Source organism: Astatotilapia calliptera, chromosome 20, assembly GCF_964374335.1.
Source record: "Astatotilapia calliptera chromosome 20, fAstCal68.1, whole genome shotgun sequence".
Lineage (NCBI taxonomy): Eukaryota > Metazoa > Chordata > Actinopteri > Cichliformes > Cichlidae > Astatotilapia > Astatotilapia calliptera.
Genome location: NC_137441.1, coordinates 1,324,905 through 1,352,153, shown reverse-complemented (window position 1 = coordinate 1,352,153; position 27,249 = coordinate 1,324,905). Strand labels below are relative to the sequence as shown.

General features: G+C 40.3%; 1 protein-coding gene across 1 annotated transcript; it reads right to left on the bottom strand.

Moving 5' to 3' along the window:
* Window positions 1-243: 243 nt before the first annotated feature.
* LOC113013717 (L-rhamnose-binding lectin CSL2-like) lies at window positions 244-26,209 on the bottom strand. The gene is made up of 12 exons (XM_080294456.1): window positions 26,042-26,209; window positions 25,546-25,578; window positions 22,446-22,511; window positions 15,322-15,415; window positions 9,749-9,843; window positions 9,609-9,653; window positions 9,375-9,513; window positions 9,198-9,295; window positions 1,738-1,823; window positions 1,479-1,613; window positions 926-1,037; window positions 244-743 (listed from the first exon to the last, which is right to left on the bottom strand). The coding sequence occupies exons 1-12, from the start codon at window positions 26,073-26,075 to the stop codon at window positions 676-678; spliced, it is 1,005 nt and encodes a 334-aa protein (XP_080150582.1). The 5' UTR covers window positions 26,076-26,209; the 3' UTR covers window positions 244-675.
* Between the last annotated feature and the right edge of the window lie 1,040 nt (window positions 26,210-27,249).

The window sequence follows — 27,249 nt, the reverse complement described above, 5'->3', positions numbered from 1 at the left end:
AAGTAAGGTTTAAATTTTTGGTGAAAAATGTGTTCATGACAATGCAGACTGTACGTTGCTAGTATGTAGCTTCCTAGATTTTATACTTAAGGCACATAATTATTCATTTTACAGGCTGTACAGCACATGAAAAATGTTTTATTTGACTGTAATATTTAATTATGTGGGATAAATAGGGTTAGATAGGGTTAAATAAGAAATTTAAAGAGTATGCTTATATAAAACAAATTCATACTTACTCCATTTTATGTATTTTAAACATATTTAATAGATATTACAGAATGCAGATGGATATGTGAAAAGAAATGGCTTTGATTTTGCCTTCTTAAGTAAATTTCTCTAGATCAGCCCCTGCAGCACAAACCAGGGCAAAGTTCAAGCATTACGGAAGTTTCATTTCTCATATATTATATTGATTATACTCATATTTGATTAGAAGTTTATATATAATGAACTATTAGCAGAATCGCATAGAGATATATTGTTATAGCACTCTGTGTTACTTTAACCATGAAAAGGCTGGATAGTTGTCCGTTATTTCACTCTTGGATGGAGATAAGCTGGGGGATGTCAATCTCTTTGACATGTTATATGAAACCATATTTGTCAATACATCCACCAGCAGTGATGGAAGTGACATCATCAATTCAGATCTGTCAGCACACGAAGAAGCAGTTACGGATCTCTGACACAAACAAAAGGTGTGTTGGTGTTACACCATGCATCGTTGACATAATCCTGTCCTGTAAAAACGGTTCAAAATAAAGAAGAATAGAAATAAAATCAGAGGTCTGTGCAGTAAATGTTTTCTTCTTTTCTAATGTAAAAGAAAAAAACAGTTCTGTTAAAGACCTAAGATTACATGATTTTAATTTGAATTAAAATAAAAATGGATTTCAAAAATGAACCCAGATTCAGTTTGTACCTCCATTGTTTATCGTCATACAATCTTCTCTTCCTTTATAATCATTTGGCTCTCCTTTGGCCCAGTTTGGGAAGTCAAACTGGGAACCATCACTCCACATCCACATAGTTTCCTGAAAGAATAAAGTTTGAGGTCTAGGGAGTTTGGAAAGAAAAGCATTTAAGTTGCTTAAATGCTTGAAAGAAAGCAACTTAAAGAAGTCCAAACACTTTTCTTTCCAAGCTCCTTAGACTACGATGACCGGGATGACTGAGAACCCTCACAGAAATAAAATTAGAGGTTCACTTTGTTCTGATGTACTTTGGTGCATTTATGCTGAGAGTGCAGACAAGAGACCTCTACACTTCATGTCTGCTGCCAGCAGATACTCACTAGTAGCTCAAAGACAAATCTCAGTTAACACAAAGAAGAACACGACTAAGTCTTATATACAAAACACAGACCTGGATTTGACAAAATTATAAAATTTGAATCAAACTGATGAATATGAAGAGAAACATATGAAATATCAGAAACAGCTGCAGCTCATCCTCTTTATCTGTGAAACACTTACAGTCTCTCTGTCGTTGCCTCCAACCCAAGCTGTTGAATACGACCCTGCTGCTGTGCGAGTGAGCTCTCTGATGAAGGTGTACTCAGCTGTGCTGTGGAATGAGGCCAGATTTCCACCGAGTGTCTGACAGGAACTCTGAGGAGGAAGATGAGGTGCACAGAAGATGAAAAGTGTGAGAATGCATTTAAAATCAGTCAAAGACAGAAAGTCTTTATATCATCAGTGATGCAGCGACAGCTGCTGTTATTTCCTGATGTACCTCAGCATCAGTCCAGGTCTTCAAGCTGCTGTTAACGATGAAACAGCGACCTCCAAACCAAGTCCAACCAGATGGGCAGGAAGCATCTTCAAAATGATTGCAAAGTTAAAAGGTCGGTGAACAGATTAATGGTTCCTCAAAAGAAAGTAATTTCACCCCATAAACTTCAGAACAGAAGATGAAGAATTTCATAACAGACATCTGTTTCATTATTTTTCATGTGTTCCTAATAAACTGTCAGTTGAGTACACGCCAAAGCAAAGCAGTCGATCATCTCATGTTAGAAGAAGCTGAGCTTGAACAATGACTTTCATATTAACGGCTGGTTAATTATGTAACTGACTAACTACATCAGTACGACACTGCCTGGGTCTTTCTAAGGCCTCAGGTTTGTACAGCTTGTTGTACTTGTTAGGCGTCCCATCACACTTCTCTGCAGTTCTGATAGTTGGGTAACTTCCCTCCTTTCTGCCTCTAGTTTTCGTCTCCACTGAGGCTTCTGTTCTTGTGTTCATCTGATATTCAAGGATCCCTGTTGCTGTGTAGATCAGCTGGCTGTTTGCATTGATGGTCACAGAAGGAATTTTATTAGTGTGCGCTCAAATATAGGACTTTGTAGGAATGCTTCAGTGTTTTCACATTTAATTAGCAAATACAAGCACATTTTTGCTTTGCACACTGCAGAGTGAAGGCAAAGGACCAACAAGCGCTCAGCATCTCTGGGAACTCCTTCAAGACTGTTGGAAAACCATTTCAGGAGACGACCTCATGGAGCTCATGGAGACAAGGCCAAGAGTGTGCAAAGCAGAAATCAAAGCAAAGGGTGGCTGTTACCAAGAATCTAAAATATAAAACATATTTTTACACAACTCTTTTTTAATTCTCATCCATAAATAATGTGCATCTTTCACGTGATTCAGTTTATTTTGAAAAGTCTCAACAGGATCTTGAGCTTTATTGTGAAAGGTTTATGTGGAACAAGCGGACACGCGATGCTGTTACCGTCGTTGTTGCTAACGACAACGCATAAAAACAGGCGCTTGTCCGTCCGTAGTGTGGTTATATTAAATATAAGAGAAAGAGAGAACTTTAAGAAATGAATATAGCCACTACAGTGACCATCAAACCATGAACAAATATTGCCGTAAACCGTAACCAGGAAACAAACGACAGCGTAAAATGAAACGATCGACATTTTTACATCTTCATCCGATATATATCGTTATATCGAACAGCCCTAATTCTGTCTGTTTGATTTTTACTTGTATGTGTCTTTAATTTGGTCAGAGGACTTTATAAACTCTCCCTTTTAATGTACTTTTATTGCAAAATGTGTTCATCTCTCAACTTCAGATTGTTATTAAAGAACTGTTACACTGATTTACTGCACCATCTTGTGGTATAAAGCGGTATCTCTGCCTTATCTTCAGTTGGTAAACACAACAGATGTTCTGTTCTCCACATTCTGTCGATGTTCAGGAAACATCAGCGAATAAAACAGAGACATTTTTTATTTACGATGTCATTTTCATTAGCTTACTTGATAAGCTTATGAAAAAAAATTCAAATTCAAAATTTATTTGTATGGCACATTTAAGAACAACAGAGTTGACCAAAGTGCTTCACAATCAGTTAAAAACAAGAAAAAACTGTAGAGAAACAAATAAAGATAAATAAGAAGACAATGAATTAAATATAAAAACATAAAACAGGCCTGATTGTACTCATACTGAACTCTAACACTGCCTGTGAATGCAGAGTTCATAAGGTTGAGATTTTTTAATGAAGCGATTCAGTTTTCACAAAGTGGAAAGGAAGCCTGCATAGTAACAGTGGCACAGGGGTTAATAACAGAATTAAAACTAGAAAATGCATTTTCTGAAGAAACTGCAGCTTGGATGCTGATAGTTGAATGTTTTGAGTTGAAATGAAGCTGTTAAGTTAAAAATGTTGAAGGGGGCGCAGTATGAAAAGAAAAACAATAAAAGAACGCTTGGACACTGCTAGCATCGTGGACAGGTTTTTGACGGGGCTCCCGCACAAATGCAAAGCAGGAGATGAAGCATCGCTGAATATGTTTCCAAACCAACTTCCTTCCAAGCCAAAGACTAGAAAATATGGTGAAGCAAATCTTCCCTTTGGCTTCACCTGCACAGGTGCTGAGGTAGGTCTCCGCTGCAGAACTGGTTTTCCCTGCGTCGGGAGCAGCGCTGGGCTCTTCAAATCACGGACAAACAGGATCCCACATTCTTGATCTTTAGTTCAAACACTTGTTGTAATGACTAACTGCTCCTGACATGTTGGAGATGTTTGCTCTTTATACAGTAAAGTTACAGCAGGATACAAATAACATCAGGCTGATCCTGCCACGATTTGTTCCCTCGGTTCAAATCACAGACAAACAGGATCCCACAGCTGTTTATGTTTTTGAACACCGTTATGCACAGAGAGGCATTTTTTGAAAAAAATAAATTGATAGCAATGTTGAATATTATTACACAGGAAAAAAACAGCTACATGTAAAATAATCACACTGTGACACCTCTGCCTTTGTAAATGAAGGGACAGTTACTGCGTGTGTGTATGTAAGCATGTAAAACCTGAAGATAGTCAGATTAACAGTATTTCGTCTCTATCAGCCAGGGCTGGCCCGTGGCATAGGCCGTATAGGCAAATGCTAAGGGCGCCGTCCATCAGGGGGCGCCACGCCAGTGCCACAAATGTTGAAGAAAAAAAATGAAAAAAAGTTGGTACTATTATTTCTAAATACAAAAAATAATCCCACGTTAATTAAAATGCAAAGTAAAGCTTATTTAATAGAAATATTATTTGTTACAACATTACACTACACTGCTGATGTAGGGAGGCGCCACCTAAAATCTTGCCTAGGGCGCCAGATTGGTTAGGGCCGTTTCTGCTATCAGCCATTGTAGAAATGAACCTCATGTAAACAATAATGTTATTTATGTGTGGACGAAAGGCCCAAACGCATAGAAACAGCTGCGTGTAGGTGTGGACGCAGCGTAAAATTACTACCTGTAATTTATTGCAGTTTACTTTTATTTGTTTAATTGTTTACTAAATGTTTGAGGTGTGAATTAAACCGCAATGGAGTTTGATAACAAAATATGTGTGTGTGGTTGGAGAATTTTTTTGTGCGGGGGGGTTCATGTAAAACAAAGGGGGGCCTAGCAAGAAAAGATTGGGAACCACTGACCTAGAGTGACCAAACTTTAAAACGAAGCCAAGACACTGAACTATTCAACTTGTATTTATCTTTTCAATATCTATTATACTTTTTCTTCAGTTCCAGTTTAAGTTTCAGAGTTTCAGAAGTACAGGCTGTCTTTACACTGTCACATGTCTATTTAATAAACTCCACAGCCATGAAAAGTGAGAATTCGGTAGACTGGACATTGCTGGCGCTCGCAGTGAAAGAATTTTGTCAATATGACTTGTAGTTTTCTCTTGGGAAGCATTTGTTTTGGGGTCACTTTTCTGTTTATTTAAAGCAGCAGAAGAGAGGCGCAAATCAAATCAAAATTTATTTACATTCCAAGGTTCCTTACAGTGAGCGAGAGGCTGGCGAGAGGGCCTAAGGCATAGGTGTCAAACTCTGGCCCGCGGGCCAAATTTGGCCCTCAGCCTAATTACATTTGGCCCGCGAAGCCATACCAAATTACTATTAGAGCTGGCCTACTGGTATTATACAGCTAATATATATATTGTTTAGTATTAAGCTTTGCTTGTTCCATATTCAGTTTTCCAGCAAAACTTGAGTCCATAAGAAAAGATTCATTCTTATATCTGGAGGAAGTTTTTTTTTTCAATAAATATTAATGTTAGCCCGCGACTTTGTTCCAGTTTTGAATTTTGGCCCACTGTGTATTTGAGTTTGACACCCCTGGCCTAAGGCATCAGCTAACTGGTCTGGCGGAGTATGACTATCAAAAACTATGATTTCAGTCTTATTCTCATTCAGTGTAAGAAAATTATGTGGTAACCAAATTTTAACTTCATGCAGACAGTTTAACAGAGTTTGCAAAGAAGCAGACACATCAGATGTCAAAGGTGAATAAATCTGGATATCATCAGCATAACAGTGAAAGGAGATGCTATATTTTTTAAAAATTAATCCAAACGGCAACATGTACAAAGAAAAGAGCAGGACCGAGCATGGACCCTTGAGGCACACCACAGTAAATAGGGGCAGAGGCCGAGGAGTGTTGCCCCATAGCAACAGAGAACGACCTCTCTGAGAGGTAGGATTTAAACCAGGATAAAACCGTACCTTTGAGACCAACAACATGTTCCACTCTTGATAGAAGAATGTTGTGGTTAACTGTGTCAAAGCAGCGGAAACCACGGAATAGCCAGAGTCAACGGTTAAAAGAAGATCATTAAAAACTCTAAGGCTGTCTCTGTGCTGTGGCGAGGTTTCAAACCAGACTGAAACTTTCTGTTAATACCATTTGCATCTAAAAAGGCCTGAAGTTGTTTTAGAACTAGCTTTTCCAATATTTTGGAAATAAAGGGAGTTTGGAGATCAGCCTGTAGTTACTGAGACCATTAGGGTAAAGATTTTTCTTTTTCATAGTAGTCAAAGGAGCTTGCAGAGAAAAGCGTCTGGACTTCTTTAAGTTGCTTGAATCCTCTAATCGCCTGAGCCAAGGTGTGAAACTGGGTGTGGGTCCCAGTTTCCCACCTTGGCTCAGGCGATTAGAGGATCATCAGGGGTCCTTTTGTCCCTCTGTGGGGGGTCACTCCCACTAGGTTTATATCTGGGACTCTCCACCATTTGACCTTAGAACTGAAGAAGCTTCTCGGATGAGAGGTGAAACGTCTTCAAGTAACTTAAAGAAGTCCAGACGCTTTTCTTTGCAAACTCCTTTGACTACGATGACCTGGATGACTGAGAACCTTCACAGACACTTTTTCATAGTAGGTTGCACAACAGCATGCTTAAAGACAGACGGTACACAACCTGATGACAATGATGCATTCAGCAGAAGTAAGATACAAGGACCAATGACATGTAAAGCTTCCTTAAAGAAACGAGAAGGAAGAATATCGTGCGGGGAACCAGAGATTTTGAGATGATCAATTATATCTTTTAAAGCAGAATAAGACACTGGCTCAAACTGTTGAAAGACAGTCAAGCATTCAGAGGCTGGAACTGGGTCTAAAACTGACGATGAATGAGATGGATGAGAAGCCCTTAGAGCTGAGATTTTTTCAGAGAAATACTTTAAGAATACTTTAACAGACTTTTGATACTTAGATAAAGAATTATGGAGGATATCCAGAGAGACGTGGAGTTTGTCTTTCCTCCATTTTCTCTCAGCGCAACAATATTCACGCCTAAGGGCACGAGTAGCATCATTTAGCCAGGGTTGGCGTGAGGATTTGGCACGTTTAATCCTCAGAGGTGCAACAGAGTTAAGAATGTCAGCGCATGTAGTATAAAATAGTTTAGCAAGCTCATCCGCTGATAAAACCCCATTACAGTTAGCATCAGAGAGGGGAGAGTCAAGGAAAGCATCAGTGAAGTGAGCAATTGACTGGGAGTTAATCGTGCATGTTTGCCGCACAGGACCATCACTGTTCAATTCCACATTGCTCACTACAGTATTAAACAAAACCGGGAAGTGATCTGAAATCCCAGTGTCCTTAATGTCTGTGATACAAATGTCCTTGGTCGTGTCCAAATTCATGGGCTGCATCCTCCTGAAGACCCAGCCTTAGCGGTCTATGTGGGCCGGGTCCTCAGAAGGTCGGGTAGGCCGGAAGTAAACGGCTGTGAAATGGGACGGTCTAGAACATAAAGAACACACTGTTGTGTAGAACAAGTCCTTCGGATCCTCAAGGTTTGAACATGATTTTGATAGGAGTTAGGGTCTTGGATTTAGAAGCAGTTTTTTAACACGTACATCAAGGCAGATTTAAAAGCGTTTTGATTGGCCCATGAAATTCAGGCTTCCGTTCGATTGGTGGATTTCTCTTCAGCAGACAGGTGGTTCAGATCTGGGCGTTTGGAGTTAGTTGATGACTTTTAGAATCATCTTTTTTGACTGGATGATTAAAACTTAAAGCATTTACCTTTCTGTCGTGGATTCTCCCACATTTCAGCGATTTTGATGATTAAAAGAATATAAACTTTTAATATTCATTCAGATGTTTTGTGATTCTAAATTTTCTTTAGTCATTACTCAGCTTTTGTACATTTTAAGGATGTTCAGCTACTTTCCAACTTTGAAACTTTTTCTGTGTGAACTTTAGATTTAAACAGTTTTACACTTTAGCCTTCAGCCTATTTCAGCTCATTCAACATTTTTAACTTAACATTCAACAATTATGTCATTTCAGCTCAAAACATTCAGCTATCAGCATTCACATTGCAGTTTCTTTAGAAAATGCATTTTCTAGTTTGTTAAGCAGTCACGCAGGATGCGCAAAGACACCTGGAGCTTGTTTTTTATCCAGTTTCTCTCTGCACCTCGACATTCGCATCTGAGAGCACAGGTGGCATCATTAAGCCAAGGTTGACGTGTAGATTTGGTGCGTTTAGTCCTTAGTGGAGCAACATTGGCCCGAGGAGAGCTGAAAAATGAACAATTGAGGGATTTAGGATGAAAGTCCACAGTGACCTGGTGCCCATCCGAAGAGTGATCGTTCCTAACAGGAGCACTTCCCAGCGGACGAAGGTTACTGAGATTCATGCCACCTCTGTAGGTCCACACCCATCGCCAGACAGGTAAAGGCTTCGCTGGCAGGTCAGAGGGAGCAGGAAGTCCGACAGGCCGGATCCAGCGATGGCAGCTGAATCTGTAACTGGACTGGTCCCAGAGGGCTTGAAAAGATGGTAGCACACCTGTAAGAGTACGAGGTTTCTTTACTCCATGTGATTTCAGGTAAGCCTTGAAGCGTAAAAGGATGCCACCTCGCTTTCCCTGTCTTCTAGAGCGCTTCCTGCGAGGCAGGGCAAATGGTGAGTGATGTAGGCAGTCAGGTATGTCCGTCAAAAGTGGAGGAAGACTTTGTGGCTCACTTTCCAAATCAAGCATTCAGTGTTTTAGTGGCCGACGGTTTAGAAGAGTTTGGCGATCATAGACAAGTAAAGCAGAACCATCAGGGCAACATAGAAAAAGAAAGGTAACAACCAGCAGACACAACCCAAAGAGACGTCTCGCCGTGCACACTGGTGCCATCTTGGATGCTGCCAGCATAACTAAGGGATGTTGCTGACATATTCTTGAGATAATTTTCATAAATATATAAAATGATTTCAATCTTTTAGGGTCTGCAAAAAACTGACAATGTTTTGGCGTGATTTCAGTCTTTTCAGCACATAAAGGTTAATCTTTCAAAAATGAGGAACAATTATAATTTTCATTCAAACAAATATGAATGTACAGACCCTAAAAGATTATTTTTATAGGTTTATTGTTTGAGTAACTTACCCTGACAAGTGAAAAACACCTCCAGGTACTCGTAGGTGCCATGACATGGGTCTACTAAGCTTGGTGCTTCAACAGTACAGCTGTTCTGCCAGTTACACCTGTGAATGCAGGTAAAAGGTGAGTCAGCAGAAGCTGAGAGAAGATGGAGGGCTGAAGGAAGAGAGTCAGCGTCCGTACATTTTAGTAAAATATTCCATGCTTGCGGACCAGGAGCATTTAACATTTTGGAGCTCAGAATCAGAACGTCCATCAGGGCACGTGGTTTTGTCACGGCGACCATAATTCGCCCAGGAGACGACTATAACCTGTCTTTCACCTGACGAAGAGTTCATAGAGTCAAACTGTAACCATGGTGATATTTTTTTTACATGAATGCTCAAACGTACAAAGACATAGAAGCTGTGTTCTCACCACACTGAAGGTTTGACTGAGATCCTTCACATGTTACACTGTGGCCTGAAACAGACACAGATCCCATAGAAACTGTAATCATTCATGTACAGATTGGGTTCATCAGTCATTTCTAATCACAGGTTTAACAGAGTCGTTACGTGTGAAGCAGGTGTAGGTGGTCTCCAGGTATTTGCAGACTCCAGGATCATAAGTAATGTTTGACTTTATGTCACACTTGGTTTTTCCATCACAGCTGCAGGGAGACAGAAACATATGGTGGCCCTGAGGGGTCAAACGGACTGCAACTTAAGAAAACACCAGCAAACAGAAAAACGCAGCAAAAGCACACAAAACACCACAGAAGGGAAAAAAAGAAAAAAGTTCATGAAAACGTTAAATTTGGCTGACTGTCGGCAAAGTTACGTGATAGTTACGTGATAGTTACGTGATAGTTACGTGATAGTTACGTGATAGTTACGTGATAGTTACGTGGGCTCACTGACTGCAGCACAGATAAGATCTTGGAGAAGCTTGCGGCTGCCGTGAACACTCAGAATAAGACCTCTGAGTGTAAATTGGATCACATCTTGGAGAAGCTCACTGTGGTCGTGAGCAGAGATGAGCAGAGATGGGCAGTAACGCGTTACTTGTAACGCGTTAATCTGATTACTTTTTTCAGGTAACGAGTAAAGTAAGGGATTACTATTGCCAAAACGGTAATTAGATTACCGTTACTTCCCGTAGGAACGCTGCGTTACTGCGTTACTAAAACCGTGATTTTTTTGCGAGAATGTCTCATGACAGTGACGTAAGCGAGTGCGAAGTTCGCGACAACAGCTGTGTGCAGATCAACAGTGGATCATATATCGAGTGCAGAGAGAGTATGAGCGTGCAGCGTTTAAAGTGTGGAAGTACTGACCTTACTTTGAGTTTGATTCCATAAAAAGTGACAAAAACATTAGTGTCCGCTGTGCGTGGGAAGAAAACTTCTTTTTACAGCGAAAAAACCCCTAAACTTCCAACAAGCACCGAGTAGCTACGACGTAATGGGAAACTCACAGAGAAACTCGCGGATTCTTCCACTGACCGCAGCACACCTGCACCAGGGTAAACCTCCGCCTGCCCTACTCCTGCTTTACAGGTGAAAATAGAGCAACAGGACCGCTGAGTCTGTGACTTTATTTATTTTCTGCTGTGTTTTACTTGCATCTATTTGAAAGACTGAGTGTAAACACAAAAAATATTTTATTTTATGTGCTGGAATGTGCAGAAAATAGGTTTAAATGTTAAACTAATTTCTTCCAGTCAGAGAATGTTGCAGATAATTAAGTTTTTGCTTGATGCATAAAGTTAAAAGATTAAAACTAATAAAACAAGTTTTAAAAAGAGACTTTTCCATTTGATTACATTTTGTATGATGGATTATGTAGAAAAAGTAAGTTGATCTATAGTGTTACATCATATTCTATAAGGATGTTATGTGTTTGTAGACTTTCTGCCCAGTTTGACCCATTTAGCAGACGTCAGCCTGTTTAAGGCTCTGATATCTATTCTGTGTGACTTAAAGCAGTTATGACATGGTCTGATTTTCTCACCCAATAAAGGAATATTTCATATATCAATGTGCTTATTTTACCAAATCAAATCAAATCAAATCACTTTTATTGTCACATCACATGTGCAGGTACATTGGTACAGCACATGTGAGTGAAATTCTTGTGTGCGAGCTTCACAAGCAACAGAGTTGTGCAAAATACAATAATGTAAACAAGCAAAATACAAGAATGGCTACATCTGAAACTAATAAATATATGTACAATATATAATAGTATATGCATTTCTATACATGCATATACTATGCATGTATGTACTATGTATATACTATATAGATACATGCTACTGATGAAATTTTGTGATTTTTCTTTTTTTACCCATTTAAGTAAGCTTTCGGACAAATGTAGTGGTGCAAATACAGTGGAACCCCGACTTACGAATACCCCATTTAACGAAAAATTTAAGTTACGAAGGCACTGAACGGAAATATTGCAAAATGCCCATGTAACGAAATCCGCTGGCTCTGATTGGCTGAGCCTACAATGCCCACAATGCCTTGTGACAAATGTGACAAACCCTAATTGCGCTTCGCTGTTCCCCTTGAATGACATATTGTTGTTCTAGTTAGCAATTAGCCTATAGCCTATCGTTCAGCATCGCCTCACTCAAAACGCGCGATGGGTGCTTCGACTTACGAAAGACCCTCGGGAACGAATTAATTTCGTAAGTTGGGGTTCCACTGTATATTAAAAGAACAATATCTCTTTCATAGATAACGCATCCTTATATACAGTGTCACACATATTCGTCTTTGAGATAAAATAGATATAAAGTGATATGAAATAGTTGCACCTTGAATGTTTGCTGAAGTTCAGTATTTGAAACAGAGTTACATTTCACTGTTGTAATTTTCTAATTAAATACATTTAATTTATTAATACAATAAATGTAATGTTGGACATATTATATTTACATTATATTACCAAACTTTGGTAGTTATTGGTCTCATGAAGTATATTAGCTCACTGGTTACTAGCTAATCTCTAGCCTCTCCACACAGCAAAAGTAAAAATAAAATAAAAGCAAGACTTTTGCCTTCATTTCTGTCAAACTATGCGGTTTAAAATGTTTCCAGTGCATAATGTCATTGTTGCTAGGCAAACTGGGCGGCACATTGAGGGCTAGATCAGTGTTTTTCAACCTTTTTTGAGTCGCGGCACATTTTATAGATTACAAATATCCTGTGGCACACCACCAACCAAACATGTTCCAAAATGACACATTGTAGCCTAATACAGTACATATAATGGCAAGTTAGTCTCTCAGTTTGTTTATACTCACTCAGTGTGAAACCTGGGCCTGTCTAGATGAACACAAAGATGATATTCTGGCAGGAATTGAAGAAAGGCATACACAAAGCTCTTCCTCAATAGCTCTTAATCTCTCTCTGTTTCTAGTTTTTATAGCAGCCATGCTCAAAAAGCTTTGCTCACATAGATATGTTTTTGAAAATGGGAGCAATGTCAAAATGGCTCTGTTTGCCAGAGTGGGGAACGATAGATCAGCAAAGCTCAGCTTTAAACCACAGTCTTGTCTCAGTTCAGTTAGTTCCTCCTGCTCCTGCAAAGTCATATCCTTTCCGATGTCCTGTCCCTTACCCAGTCAAGGCATTCAGTGGAGACTGAGGGGAAATAAATTTACAACTTCTCCTCAAGCGTTTTCAAATGTTTACCTATTATTTCACACAGTGTGGCAGCTTTGATATCGCCTTGCCATTTCTGAGCAAGTGGGAACGTGTCAAGGTTGGCATTTTCCAGATGTTGTTGCCAGAGATGCACCTTTGAACGGAATCCATTTATTTTATCTGTGCTTGTGAGCAGGTTTTCATCTCAGCCTTGTATTCGTTTGTTCAGTTCATTCAAATGCAGAAATATATCTGCCATGTAAGCCAGCCTTAGACACCACTCATCACTTGCAAACAGCTTTGCATCATTGTACCTCCCCTCACTCAAAAACACTTTTAGCTCTTCTCGCAGCTCATACACAGACCATTGGACCTCTGTGTGAAGCAATAAGGCTGTATGCTCCGCTCCCATTTCCTCGCACAGAGATGCAAATATGCGCCTTTTCAGAGGTCTTGACTTGACAAAGTTCACCACGCGCACGACATCATCCAACACAGGAGCTAGGTCTGCTGGTAAAGTCTTGGCAACGAGCACCTCATGGTGCAGAAAACAGTGAGTAAGAATATCATCGGGGTGTATCGCTTTCACTCTGCTAACGAAACCTTTGGTGCGCCCGACCATGGCTGCTGCTCCGTCACTGCAGACACGTGTGCAGTTTTCCCACTTAAGTCGCCCTTGTTCAAGATATTTGGATGTAACCCGAAAAATTTCCTCTCCTGTTGTTTTTTCTGGCAGTGCCTTGCAAAATAGAAAGTTTTCTCTGATGGAGTCTCCATCCACAAAACGCTCATTGGCCAAGAGTTGGGAATGTCCACTAATGTCTGTAGACTCATCAAGTTGCAATGCAAACTTCCCACTGAAGCAATCTTCTCCAAAACCAGAGCAGGACTTTGGCTGTTTCTTTAACCGTGCCAGGGCCCAGCATCTTATTCACAACGGCTTTGCAGGCAGGTAGTATTAATGTCTCTGCTACAGTGTGTGGTTTTGTTGGATTTGGCTATAAGTTCAGCCACTAAGTAGTTAGCTTTGAGAGCTCTTTTAGACACCTTTGTGTTTTTTCTCATTAACGTTACCTGTTTCTCAGCGTGTTCACGCAGGCGAACAAAATAGTCTGTGTTCTTGTTTTGAAGTGAGGGACGTTTGTGTGGAGATGGCGTTTAAGCTTGCTTGGGACCATGGCACTGTTTGAGAATTTTTCTCCACACACCAAACATAACAGAGTCGGTGCAGTGAAAGTAAAGCTCACCGTTTTTGATTTCTTTTGACCACCACTCGTAAAGGGCTCTTCTGGATTAGAATTTTGTCCAGGGCCCAGTTCGGAGGCCGCAGTTTTTCTTTTCAAATATTTATCCATCTTTGTTGTACGACTTGCAGCTGCCACGTACCGCGCGCATCACTAACGCTAATGTCTTAACTTAACAAGGTGATATTGCGCTACCCACTGACATGAAAGAGTAATGACTCTACCAGTCACTGCATTGAAAGCACAGATGCTCAACAATGATTTTATTACTTTTATTATTATAATTATTAAATTGTATTTTTTTGGACCAATGAATGAAGATAAAATAATTTCCCACGGCACACCTGACGATCTCTCACGGCACACCTATGTGTACTTTTTTAAGTTGCTTGAAAAGCAACTTAAAGAAGTCCAGACGCTTTTCTTTCCAAGCTCCTTAGACTACGATGACCTGGATGACTGAGAACCTTCACAGACAGGGTTCATTACTGTTGTGAGGGAAATCGATTCAATGTGTATTTTAATCACATATAATAGATGCTTGCTATCAGCTGTTTAGTATTAGCTTGTCACATCCGGATCTAGTTCTTCAAGTCATTATATCCCCCAGAAACAATCCAGTTTTTGTTTTCTATTTCCGTTGTGTTTTTCTGCTGCTCATGTTTTCTTAAGGTGCAGTCTGTTTTGCCCCTCAGGGCCACCGTAGGGGAAACAGCTGGTTTTCAGCTGATCATTTCCAACACGTTCTCATCCCAAAGCGTAAGCCACCCAACCAGTCTGTAGGTTATGCATTCGGAAACCGTTTGGAATCAATCTACAAATGTACATTTCTTTAATTTCTCATCATTAATCGCTTTGAAAAAATACTATTCAATACGATTAAAAGTGTGGTTATGGTTAGGGCTGGAATACACGGCTGGAACGTGTGTTACCGCCGGGAGCGTCATTCCATTGGAAGCCACAATCCGGCACATATCATAAGGACATGGAAGGTTACCTTTCGCGTTCGTATGGGAGGTGTCAGGATGAGACAAATCAGATCAGTTGGTGCATGCACACTCATATCAGACAGATATGAGTGTGCATGCACCAACCAGCATGCTGTCTGCTGTAACCCATAATTTCCTTTGGAATTAATAAAGTATTTCTGATTCTGAAACAAATTACTTTCAGGTAATCATTTAATTCCTGATAGTTTCATTAAAGATGTTGACAGGTTTTTGTTTGTTTGTTCTCCAACAGTGCTCACCTGTTCCTGACGTTGTCCAGAGTGTCACTCTGAGGGCAGATTGCTTTATCTCCACATCTGTACCCAGCTGACTGCACAATGATCATTCCACGCACTGTTATACACACACAGTATGAAAGAAAAGGTACAATTCAACACAATAATTGCAATAATCCAGGTCTAAGGATTCAATTTCAGACTCAGATGCTGCAGTCAGATCCATTAAAATTAGACGATGACAGTTGTTGTAGTTTTACCTCTGTACACCACCACAGTAAATGTGACATCAAACAAAAAAGTTAAAGTGCAGTTTTTTACTTCTAAAATGAGTAATTCTGTACAAAAATGACACATATTTATAAACAGTTAATCCAAAACTTTTGTTACGTTTGTTGAATTCAACCTGAGAACTGTAATCACATCATCACTGTCTGATTAAAACCTTGAGGTTGATTTAACGAGTTTGATTTAGTGACCTGTAACTGGGTGTCATTACTGCCGACGTGAATTATGATTTTACTGTATTTACGTTTACCCTTAGCCAGCAGTTTTAAATTTCCCTCAGTGTCGCCTGCTCTGGCCCCTGGAAGACACTTGACTATGCTTGCCGGTGTCTCTAGCTTCACATGTCTGAGAACAGAATCACCAATTACCAGAGTTTGGGGAAAACAGTTAGACACATGAACAGGTTGGTGGTGTACATGCTAATGGATACCCGCCATAACTACGCAGTTACTGCGGTGACACTCACATTAGCTGTAGAGGAAATGGATGAGCTCACGCCTCTCCCTGTTACACCTTTTAAATCACCAGCTCCGAAGAAGGTGATGTACGAACTAGGGCCGGGTATCGTCACTGATTTCTAGAATCGATTCGATCCACGATTCGTTTCGATTTGAATCGGGGAAATTTTGCCTCAGACAGTCAGAAATATTATAACTTTGATCACTTATCAGTACATATCTATATTTTTATATCTATAAAAAGAAAGCTGACACTTGCCAGACTTAATCAAAGGTGTGAGCAGCACAGCAGACGCCTTTGTGTCAAAGTAACTGAGGATAAAACAGAAAAACATGAAGGCGATTTTCCTGGTCTGTGTTTTTATAGCAGATGACCTTAAAAATATTGTCAAAAACGAAGTGAAGCAGAGCAAAGTTACAGAGGTTTGATTAGAGACAAAGCTCAGCGTTTTGCAGTTTTGCAAAATGTAAAAAGTTTCAATTTGTTCAGTATCGAACAGCAGAAATGAGGCTTTCTGTCGGAAGTAAGTAAAAAACAAAAAAAACAGCAGCCAACAATGTGGACTGGTGGGTAATAAGCAGTGTTGGCCAAGTTACTTTGAAAAAGTAATTAATTATAGTTACTAGTTACTTCTTCAAAAAAGTAACTGAGTTAGTAACTGAGTTACAAGATTCAAAAAGTAATTAATTACTTGAAAAGTAACTATTGCGTTACTTTAAAAAACATTTTAACCCTCTGGGGTCCAGGGTGTAATCGCCATTTTTAACTACTTCTGATGTTTCCTCCACATTTCACCTTTAAAAACGATTTACTTTGTCTTGTTTGGTCTCATCAGCACAACCTCACGTGTCTGAATCTACAGTCATGCTTTCATTTTGACTACTGTAGTAACACAACTGATCTAAAATCAGACAAAAAACATAAAATCAGAGTAGATAATGTTATATTTTTACTGTAACAACCACAAACATGTTTATTGAATCATATGTCATAACCTTAAATGTAAATATAAATTGTCAATTTTAAAATCCTATGCACAAGTTTTGCAAACAAGTTATTTGCAGCCATTTACCTTTGACCTTGATCTTTTAAATAACCATTTCAAACTGTTTACACAACCATCAGCTGTTCTTCAATAAGATGCCACAAATTATTTGTGCCACTGCAAATATTTGTGTCCACTATAAAGGAAACATCACAGCCTGATACCTGCAGGTCTGACAGCAGCAGGTGTGTCACTCCTGTTTCTACCTGGAGACAGCAGTCGCCTCATTGTTCTGACACACAACACAACACTATCCACAACACTACACACTAACTACACAACACACTAACTACACACTCCAAACACGCTGAACGTCACAAATCTCTCACATCTCAAAACTCCTGAAACTTCCACTGTTTTAGGAGCTGTGTTGTTGTTTTTGCTCATAAGCAGAGAGCGTCGCTGCTGTCCTTAGACAGACGTGACGAAACTATTGAGGAAGAACACGCGTATATCTTGTTTATCATCACTCTGGTTTTACTGGCCTATCAGTTTATAAACTGGTATATGTCACCTTGTTGCTTTGTCTGTAAGTGGTCATGTGATTGACCACGACTACTTTACTCTTCCTCAGTCAAACAGCAGCACTCATGCGATTGTTTTGCCCCCTGAGCTCCAGCTGTTGTGCCAGACAGAGATCGTGATCACTGTCGGCGGGAGCACAGCTGCTCAAATCTCCTGCCTCCGTTTTTACTGCTTGCTTTCATAGAGAGTATCGAGAATAACACCCTCCATCCTGCTCTTACTCAAGGTCTCATAACACTTATTCCAAAACCAACCAAAGACTTACTTTTGTGATAATTGGAGACCCATCTGTCTGCTCAATAATGACTATAAGATTATGGCTTTAATATTTGCTAACAGAACTAAAGAGGTCCCGGACACAATTATCGATGAGACACAGTCAGACTTTATGAGAAACAGACACCTTTCTAATAACATTACACTGATTAATCTGATCTGGTACCTGACTATAGCTTCATTCTCTTCCTGGATTTTTTTAAAGGCTTTTGATACAATTGAACATAAATTTATTTTCCACTCTTTGGAAGAATTTGGTTTGGAGAATTTTTTTTTTGTTACTTAAAGGATAAAGACACTTTAAGGTCAAAGGTCACTCTTTCGAGGATGCCAATGTTCACATTTTGGACAGAGAGGACAGATGGTTTGAAAGAGGAGTGAAAGAAGCATCTATGTCCACTGTGAGCGACCATCTTTGAACAGAGGCGGGGTTTACGACACCAACTCTCTGCCATCTATAATCCAGTTTTGAGATCCTTCCCAGACGCCTTAACGCCCACTCACATCCTGGACCATCTGACCTCAGGAAATCACATGATAAGGTGGGGCCAGGTTTCACAATGAACACACCCGAAACTCTGGCTGATTGGGACCCACGCCCAGTTTCCCACCTTGGCTCAGGTGATTAGAGGATCATCAGGGGGTCCTTTTGTCCCTCTGTGGGGGGAAACTCCCACTAGGTTTATATCTGGGACTCTCCACCATTTGACCTTAGAACTGAAGAAGCTTCTCGGATGAGAGGTGAAACGTCTTCAAGCAACTTAAAGAAGTCCAGACGCTTTTCTTTGCAAGCTCCTTAGACTACGATGACCTGGATGACTGAGAACCTTCACAGACATACTTCCTTAATCTTAATTATGCAAGTTCTCATGACCATTGATCAACAACCACTGACCAAAGCCCATTGATCAATGGCCATGAGTCCCATTCACAGAGAGTTGGGGAATGGCTGTAATCACAGCATGTAAGATGGTGACAGATGTACCCTTAGGCCCCTCCTCCTTGGTCGCATAGGCTAAGTTTCGTCACCTGGATGATGACGAAACGTCTCTCCCACAAAACGCTACGTCCAGATGAACAGAATCATCAGGTTGCTCTGTTCCGTAACTCCTGTTCTCTGATAACATCAGTGAGGTGTCTCACTATGGGGAACGCTCTCTCTGCGTCATCATCAGAAGTCTCTATGTCATTACTCCAGCCAGCATTGGGTGGCAGTCATGACGCCTGTGTCAGGGAGGGGCCACCCTCCTCCCTATAAAAGGGTGTGACGCAGCGACACCTGTCATTCAAGTTGAAGCCCAGCTTGCTGTTGCACATATCTCCTATATAGAGACACCCCTTAAAAAAGGCCAAAGAGGTTACCATCCCTCTTGTAGAAAAAGCATGAAGCGCAGGGTTGGGGCAGACCTATGCTGGCGAAAGGAAATGTGTTGTTTGCTAACAGGCTTTTCAACATGGAAATAAACACCTAATTAGACCTCCTGAAAGCTTTTGTTCTCTCTATATAGGTACATAAAACCCTAACCGGAGGGACAGCATGTAGGCGCTCCTGTTCAGGGAAGAAAAAAGCAGGGGGGCAAAAAGCCTCTAGCTCCAATGGAGTGCACTGGAGATGAAGATTTTTGGCCACAAAGGCCGGACTTGGCCCGAGTGTTACTGTAGATTGGCCCACGTGAATTGGGTGCAGTGTTTGTGTATTGACAGTGCATGAATATCGCTGACATGCTCAGCAGTGATGCCTGAGATTAGGGGAATCATATTTACATATAATTGTTACACTATAAGTTTTGGCCGTCTCACCATGTTTTGGTCTCCCAGGTGTAACATTTTTTAATAATTTATGTTTTTGCTGGAGAAGTGCAACGTTTTTGTCAACACCATCAGACACAAAGAAATGCAAAATATATATTTTAAATAAAGTGTTTCAGCTAGTTTGACTTTCAGCAGCTTCTCTGTTCTACTGTTTATGCTTTCAAACTAATTATACCACATTTAAAAGTAAGATTGTTTGGCTTTTTGTTATTAGAGTTACAGTCGTACATATTTTCAGAAGCTTGTATTTAATCTCTATAAGAAACAATCATATTTAGCAGCATGAAAATTACACATTTATTGAGAAAATTAACTTTTTTTATTTTTTTATTCTTCAAAAGAGAACAATAAACAAAAATACATATTATTGAGCTGACAAGGTGTTGACGATGGTGACAATTATTTCTTTTAAAAATCACCATTAAAGTTTAAAAACGTATGTAATATCACAAGACACTTCATAACAATTTCATTTTTGCACATGTCCGATTCTACATCTCGATAGTTCACCAGCAAGTAGCTGGCTAGTAGCTATTCTTTCTTGATTCCTCAGAAGTTATGTCTAAAGTTCTCTGTGGTTGTGTGTTTAGACGCTGCTGGACTTTCTCTCCTTTCGTCTCGTTGTTTCCAAAACCTTCTCTTCTGCCTTTTTTCTTTCTCTCAGATCACTGATGTTCTTTATTTTCCCTCTTTCACTCTATTTCTCCATCTTTTCCTTTCTGAGAAACTCTTTCTTCAACTCAGGCTGGCTGTAAATTTTTCTCTACTTCTTTTCGATCCTCCCTGCTCCTTCTCTTTCGTTCGTCTATGACAGCTTCCCTTTTGCCATTCTAGCCTGAAATGTACCATTAAGTAATTCTTAGAATTTTTCTGAAGCATTTACACAGATTAAGGATGGATATTCAAAACACAACTATGTATTAAGCAATAGAGATGCTATCTTTAAGTAAGATGTCATTAGCCGTTAATTTAGACAGTTACAAACTGTCTCAACTCTTATATCTTTAATAAAATGATCAGTGTGGCTCTACCAGGTGTAACATCCAGGCATCCATAAAAAAAGAACATGTGAAATTTAACAGAGTTAGAAGTTAGCTTGCTGGATTCCTCCTAAACATGATACACCAGCTCTGCTGTCACTTCCAACATAAATGAAGACAGGAAACTAAACAGCAGTGATGTTTGTAGGGTTACTGAAGTTGGACTAGCTGGTATATAATGATGTGCTACGTGATCGCTAGCGACACAGCTATGTTAGCATAAACACAATGAAGCTGGAGGATGAATGCTAACTCGTTTCCACTTGATAAAAGTTAACGTGAGGGTTCCTGACAGTGATCACTGGCTGTTTTTAGGGGCTTGTTCAGATGTAAAAGAACAAGATAAAAAGCACTGAAACATGTTAAAACACAACAGCCTTAATAAACGCAGGTAGTTTGGACTCCAATGCAGGCTTCATACATCATCACTTAAAAGACCAGCTCTCGGGGCAGAGATAGCTCAGTAGATAGAGTGTTTGCCCCCTGATCTCTTGGGGGTTCAAATCTACCGAACAGCGGCTTTCCTGAGGTACCCTTGAGCAAGGTACCGTCGCTACACACTGCTCCCCGGGCGATGGATTTGTAGCTGCCCACCGCTTGTGAAAGGGTTAAATGCAGAGGACTAAGCATGTTCCTACAGGATTAATAAAGTATACATTAACAATGAGATTCAAGATACAGCAAATTCGATAATATTCGACACACCTATAAAGCAGAAATATCAGTAAAATACACAGGAAGTAATATGACTGAAATATTAATAAAAAAAACTTAACATAATTAGTGAATAGGACACTTTTGTGGCGTTTGTCAACACCATTACAAAAAGTGTCAACACCGTCAGACAAAAATCTGATGGTGCTGACAAAATACCGACTTTCTCTCATAACACGTGTTTTTCTGACAGAAGCTTGTTTTTCAACAGCTGCTTATGGCCTCAACAATCTACCTAAATGAAGCTTTTTACAAAATAATTAAATCTTGCATTTCATCGACTTTGGTGGCTGTGACGCAGTTTTATCACAAAGTTGTGCCATAAATGAAATTAAAACAAAAAAACTCACCATGGCATGTGTATCGAACAGGAAGTGGTAAAGGGGTCCTCAGAGTGTAAGCTGCCCACAATCATTCCTGATTTTTTTGTACTTTTTAAAAAATCTGATGGTGTTGACAAAAACTCTGGACACGATTTTAATCACTTAAAATATGCAAAAATAAATTTCAGGTGTACATTTTGATATTAAATAAGGTATTGACTTAAATACTTAGTGACTTGATGTTTCATTTTACATTACTGTTCATTTTTCTCTCTGTTTTAATATCATCACACCTGCTTGTGGACAGTGGATTTTTAGGGTACTGGTAATGTATTGTACCATTTAAAGTAAATATATATGCATAACAAAACACAAAATCATACTTTTGTTGTGTAAACATTGCCTTGGTTTGTCTCTTAGTCAGCTGGGTTAACACTTGTGTGCATATTTTTAACCCCAAAATCGGGTTTTATCGGCGGACGTGTTTTGTCCCTTATCTCAAGAATCACTGACGATGCGAGAGCCAGGAGCAATGTGGTCAAAGACAGGATTTTTATTTCCACATAAATGACACAAAGGCTTCTGTGGACAACGCAGAGACACCAAAGCGAATGTTTGAAAGAGAACTCACTGCAGTGAATTGTTGGACACGGTTGTCCAGCTTACCGCAGCTCAGGTGTTGGACACTGAGGCCATTAGAGGTGACCACTCTCCCTGTGGATATGCGGGACCCTGTGGGAGGAGAGAAAGTTCAGCTCTGATAAAGCCTGTATTAAAAACTAAATGTGTAAATTGTAAATTAATGACAACTGTGTTTCTTATATAAGGTCACAGATTGCAGGCTCTTGTTTTGAAAGCTTAAAATCCATCAGTTGTGCTCCTGATAACTCTGCTTCTGAGCAGCACAGTTATAGAGTCGTACATTTTGTTTCCGTGACCTGACAAGAACATGTCTGAGGTTTCTGGGCCCTCAGACAAGAGGACAATTTCTTTTTTGCCGGAGTTGGAAAAACCTGAACTGTGTGTTTCCCAGCTCTCAGAAACTGTGTTTTCTTTCCCCAACCTGATGTTTTAAAGACAATTTGTGATGTTGCTCAGGCAGCTCTCTCTGATTTGTACCTGGACTTTTTAATTCAGAGACTGTGTGTTTCAAGATGTTTGTGATGCTGCAAGACTGATTCTCCCAGAGACTGAAACTGTCCCTGGGGCCCACCCAGAGCCTGAGTTCAAGGCCTCAGCCAAGTCTGGACCCCTGGAAATGTCTCCCTGCGTCTGCTGGGAGCTCAGCTGAACCGACCCAGCAAGCAGCATATGCCACACCGCTGCCTTAACCCGGGTCACACCAACACAAACTAGACGGTTCCTGCTAAATCCATCTCCACCAGAGTTCACCAGAGGTCTCCACACAGTCTCCTAAACTGATTGGTCTCTGCCACTGGCCTCATGACCAGCCTGCTGAACTGTTGCTTCTTTGTTTTGGAATATTTATCCTAATATTCCCAGCCCTCCATCCAGATTGCTCCACCCACCCTGGTCAGGTTTTCCTGTATTTGTTTAGTTTGGGACAACTGGAGGTCAACCCTTAAGGGGGCGGGGGGTTCTGTCATGGTTCTGGGTCTGTGATCCAGTCCTAATATATTTGTTTCGTTGGATTCTGGTTTAAGTAATACTCTGTTTTATGATATATTTGTAGGTTCTGGTCTTTAGGTTCGGCCTCCCCGGGGTTGCACGTTCCATGTTCTTGTCCTGGTCATCTTGGTCTCATCTATGTGTTCTCCTCAGTCTTTGTGTCAAGCTCATGTCTCTTGAGTATGAGTCTCTGTGTGTCCTGTCTTATTTTGAGTCTCGTCCTGTTTGCATTGTGTTCAGCTTTGCTTCCCTTGTCTCAAAGCCCTTTCTCAATTCTCAAGTACGCGAGTCCGTGCTCGCGTTCTCGGCAGGTCCGAGCACGGACTCGCAATTTGTACAATTGGAACACCGCGTACTTGATGATGTCACAGGTCCCCTCCTAATTTAACTGTGATTAATATGTTATGAAGCTGAACTTTAATCTCAGCCAAACCGATTTACTCAAGAACAAAGAAAACTCTGAAATAAACCAAATATTAACATATCGAAGTTAACTAAGTGACTTATATATCATGTTAACCTGAATAGCGAAAGACCGTGGGGGGGTTTGAAACGATGTCCCGGGAGTCCGCTGTTCTCGCCGGCTCGAATAATCCTCGACCTCGCTGTCTGCTATGGAGCTGGAGTATGGAGTAACAGACGTCTCTGAAAACGTCGGAGCACTTTTGGAAAAGTTATATCTTGATAAATCGAGCAGATATTTGAAGCTTACACAGCCTGAAAATATCTTAAAAGTTCATTTTGTGACCCAGAAAGAGTAATATTTAAAGGTTTTTAGCCCCGCCCGCTCGTCCGCCATTGCTGCATTTGAGTTTTGGACGAAATGCATTCTGGGATATTTAGCTGTACCAGGTCCACACAAGTCACCACCGATGCATGCTCGATAAAACGGGCGGAGAACACATCCGGGACTTTTTCTCATTCTCACCTTGATGCGTACTTTGAATTGGAGCAGTACTTGGTCTCCGACTGATGACGTATCACGAGAACACAAGTACGCACAAAGACGCATTTTGAGACAGGCCCACCTGTTGCCCATCCTCTCGTTATCCTGTCTGTGTGGCTGGCTGCTGCCTCTAAACATATCCTGCATTATTAGCACTGTGTGCTGCTCAGTGATATTCAATATTTATTGTTTACTGTTACTTGTGCTTATGCTGGTTGTTGCTATGGTTTCCCTACTGTGTTGTTTTGTGTTTGCTTCTTCAGCAGGTCATCAAACACAATGATCACCTACAGCTTCCTTTCTCTCTCTTCTGTTTTCCATCTGTTAACTCTCTTCCCAACTTCTCTTTTCTTCTTCTTTCTCTTTCCCATCTCTTTCTGCTCTGATTGTAATAACTTAAAATAAAAAGAATAATAATCGAATAAACTATGACAAGGAGGAGGACCAGTATGGCAAAAGCCGTAAAAGTCAATAATTCTTATTGCTAAAGTGCTGGATGATGACGCCTGTGCTCATGCTTCTTCTTTGACTTCATATTTTATTATATAAATTGGGATTTTATAATATTCATTCATCTGTAAACTTGGTGAACAATTTCCATGATGCTGCTTTACATGAAAGTTAAAAACAAAAGACCTGCTGCCATCCCATGTAAAATGCAAATGCTCTGCAGATGCAAATCAGCTAATGCAGAAAAACTGAGTGAATTAATTCTATGAAATGTTTGCATGGAACAGGAGAAAAGGAAGTACTTTAAATCATTGTAGTCTAGGAAATATACTGAATGTTTTTTAATTTTCCACATTTTTAGGGGGGCTTTTAGAATTTATGTCTGAAACAAATCAGACCTATACACTCTGAGATCAGTCTAAACATACATACCCAGACCTTTCCCTCCCCAGTAACAACAGCTCTGGGGGGGACACATCCCAGGTCAGACAGACACACTGTCTGAGGCGTGTCCTGGGATTGGCCCGGGGGTCTTCTCACATTGCACTCCCTGAAATGTTTCTTTTGAATGGGGATAAAATAGCCTGTGACTCTAAAAACCCACACTCCCAAAGCTCCTGTACAGGATCTCTTAGTTAATGGTGAAACACATGTTAACTGGCAGGAAATTTCCAGTAACCCTTGAAAATCCTCATGCGGATAAAGAGCTGGTCCAGAGTCAGCTGGTTGAAACTCATTTACCTGAAGTGATGAGTGAACAGGTTGCTGCCAGCACTGAAAGAGACAGAAAGAAAGCTCAGTGTCAGACTGTGTGTTTGATATCAAGTTGAATTCACCTCAAAACATGAAACAGAAATGAAAAGCAAACAGGAGAAAGCTGCTGCTTTCATTCACACCTGGATTCTTTGGAAACTCTTTCTAAACAGCAGATTTCAATGACACATTTATTCTCTTCATCTTTCCAACTTTTGTCAATAAACTTATTTGTGTTGACAGTTTGACTTCAACTCTTCAAAGTAAATGATCAGCCATGAATTGCTCTCAGGACTCTGTGAAGCCTAACTGTCCTGCTGAGGTGATGCAAACATGTATTTAGGATGTTAGATGAACTGATCCAATAAAGCAGAAAGAAAAGCATGTCACAGTACAGCACAGTGGAAAGCTAGAAAAGGATTAGACTGAACATGTGCAGCTGATTTCATGTATAAATAAAGGATGATCAGTGTGTTGTACTCACACAGTGTGCTGCTGAGTCCGGAGCAGAGCATCATGTTAGGAGATCTGGATTACAGTGAAGAGCTGATGGAGGATCAAACACAGAGCTGCTGGATTCACTCTGTTTCAGTAACACCTGTGATGTACATGCAAAGCACAGCCAATGGAAAAGCAGGACCTGTTCCTTCTCAGCTGCAGCAGGAAATAAAACTACTTTACATTAAAAGTTATATAAGCCTGGATCAGCTGACCCAGTGACAGCTGGGAGGGGCTCACATCTCATATTTGTTGATTGGTTAAATCAGTTTAGCAACTGGTAAGAATTATTTTTTTAACACGATACAAATCACTGCAAACTGCAAAGGGTTTTTTTCCAATGATTCAGTGACCAGAGGAAAGCTGTTCCAAAGTTTGAAAATGTGATCACGTCTGGATTTAAATGAAGAGCACAGAACAGTTCAAAGAGCCTGATCAGCTCAGAGAGAAAGTGACACTCCCCTGTTCATTAACAGCGTCTTAACAAATGTGATGTGCAAATCAGATCTGCTTGGAGTTTGGAATGATGACTGTAAGAAAACAAAAACAGGTTGTGCCAGGAACACATTTGAATGGAAAACATCCTGATTTGCATGGATTATCTCCACACGTCTCTCTGGTCAGACAAACTTTTGAGACGGTGGGTCAAAGGGTTTACCGAAGCCAGTTCATGAGGAGAACATCAGTACCCAACGCTGAGCTTCAAAAACACTCACAGTATTTAGAAAGACGTTTCTGACTGTGAAGAGCTGGTGAACTAGTTCCTGAAAAACATAACATGCCACTGAACAGCAGCTACACCTTCATGCAAAAGGTTTCTGGAGTTTCCACTTTCACTGATTTACCTTTATTAGTCCCACAAGGGGAAATTTCATAAGGCTGCCGACCGATTGCACGCAATGGCGGCGCCATCTTACCCTCCGACCACACATACATTACACAAACATCACATGGGGAAGACAGGTCAGAGAGGTATAACAATGGGAAATGCACCACATGAGGAAAGATAAGGAGAAAAAAAAAACTCCCCCCAGACTGAGCTCCAACAGGGAGATCAGTTTGAGAAAAGAAAAAACACCTCTGCACATGAAAAAACTCTTAATACGCCAAAGAAACACATGACAAGCAGCAGGGGGGTAAAGGTGAGAGACAGCCGATGTAGGCAGTACATCCAGGCCTGCAGTCTGTGCACTG

Bases quoted from the DNA above. Each gene is read 5' to 3' on its own strand.
- LOC113013717 (XM_080294456.1), bottom strand. From the start codon at position 26,075: ATGATGCTCTGCTCCGGACTCAGCAGCACACTGT. The intron at 15,416-22,445 runs GTAAGCTGGACA...TGTGTATAACAG, and splicing joins TGTCCAACACCTGAGCTGCG to TGCGTGGAATGATCATTGTG. The intron at 744-925 runs GTACAAACTGAA...CCGTTTTTACAG, and splicing joins TATGACGATAAACAATGGAG to GACAGGATTATGTCAACGAT.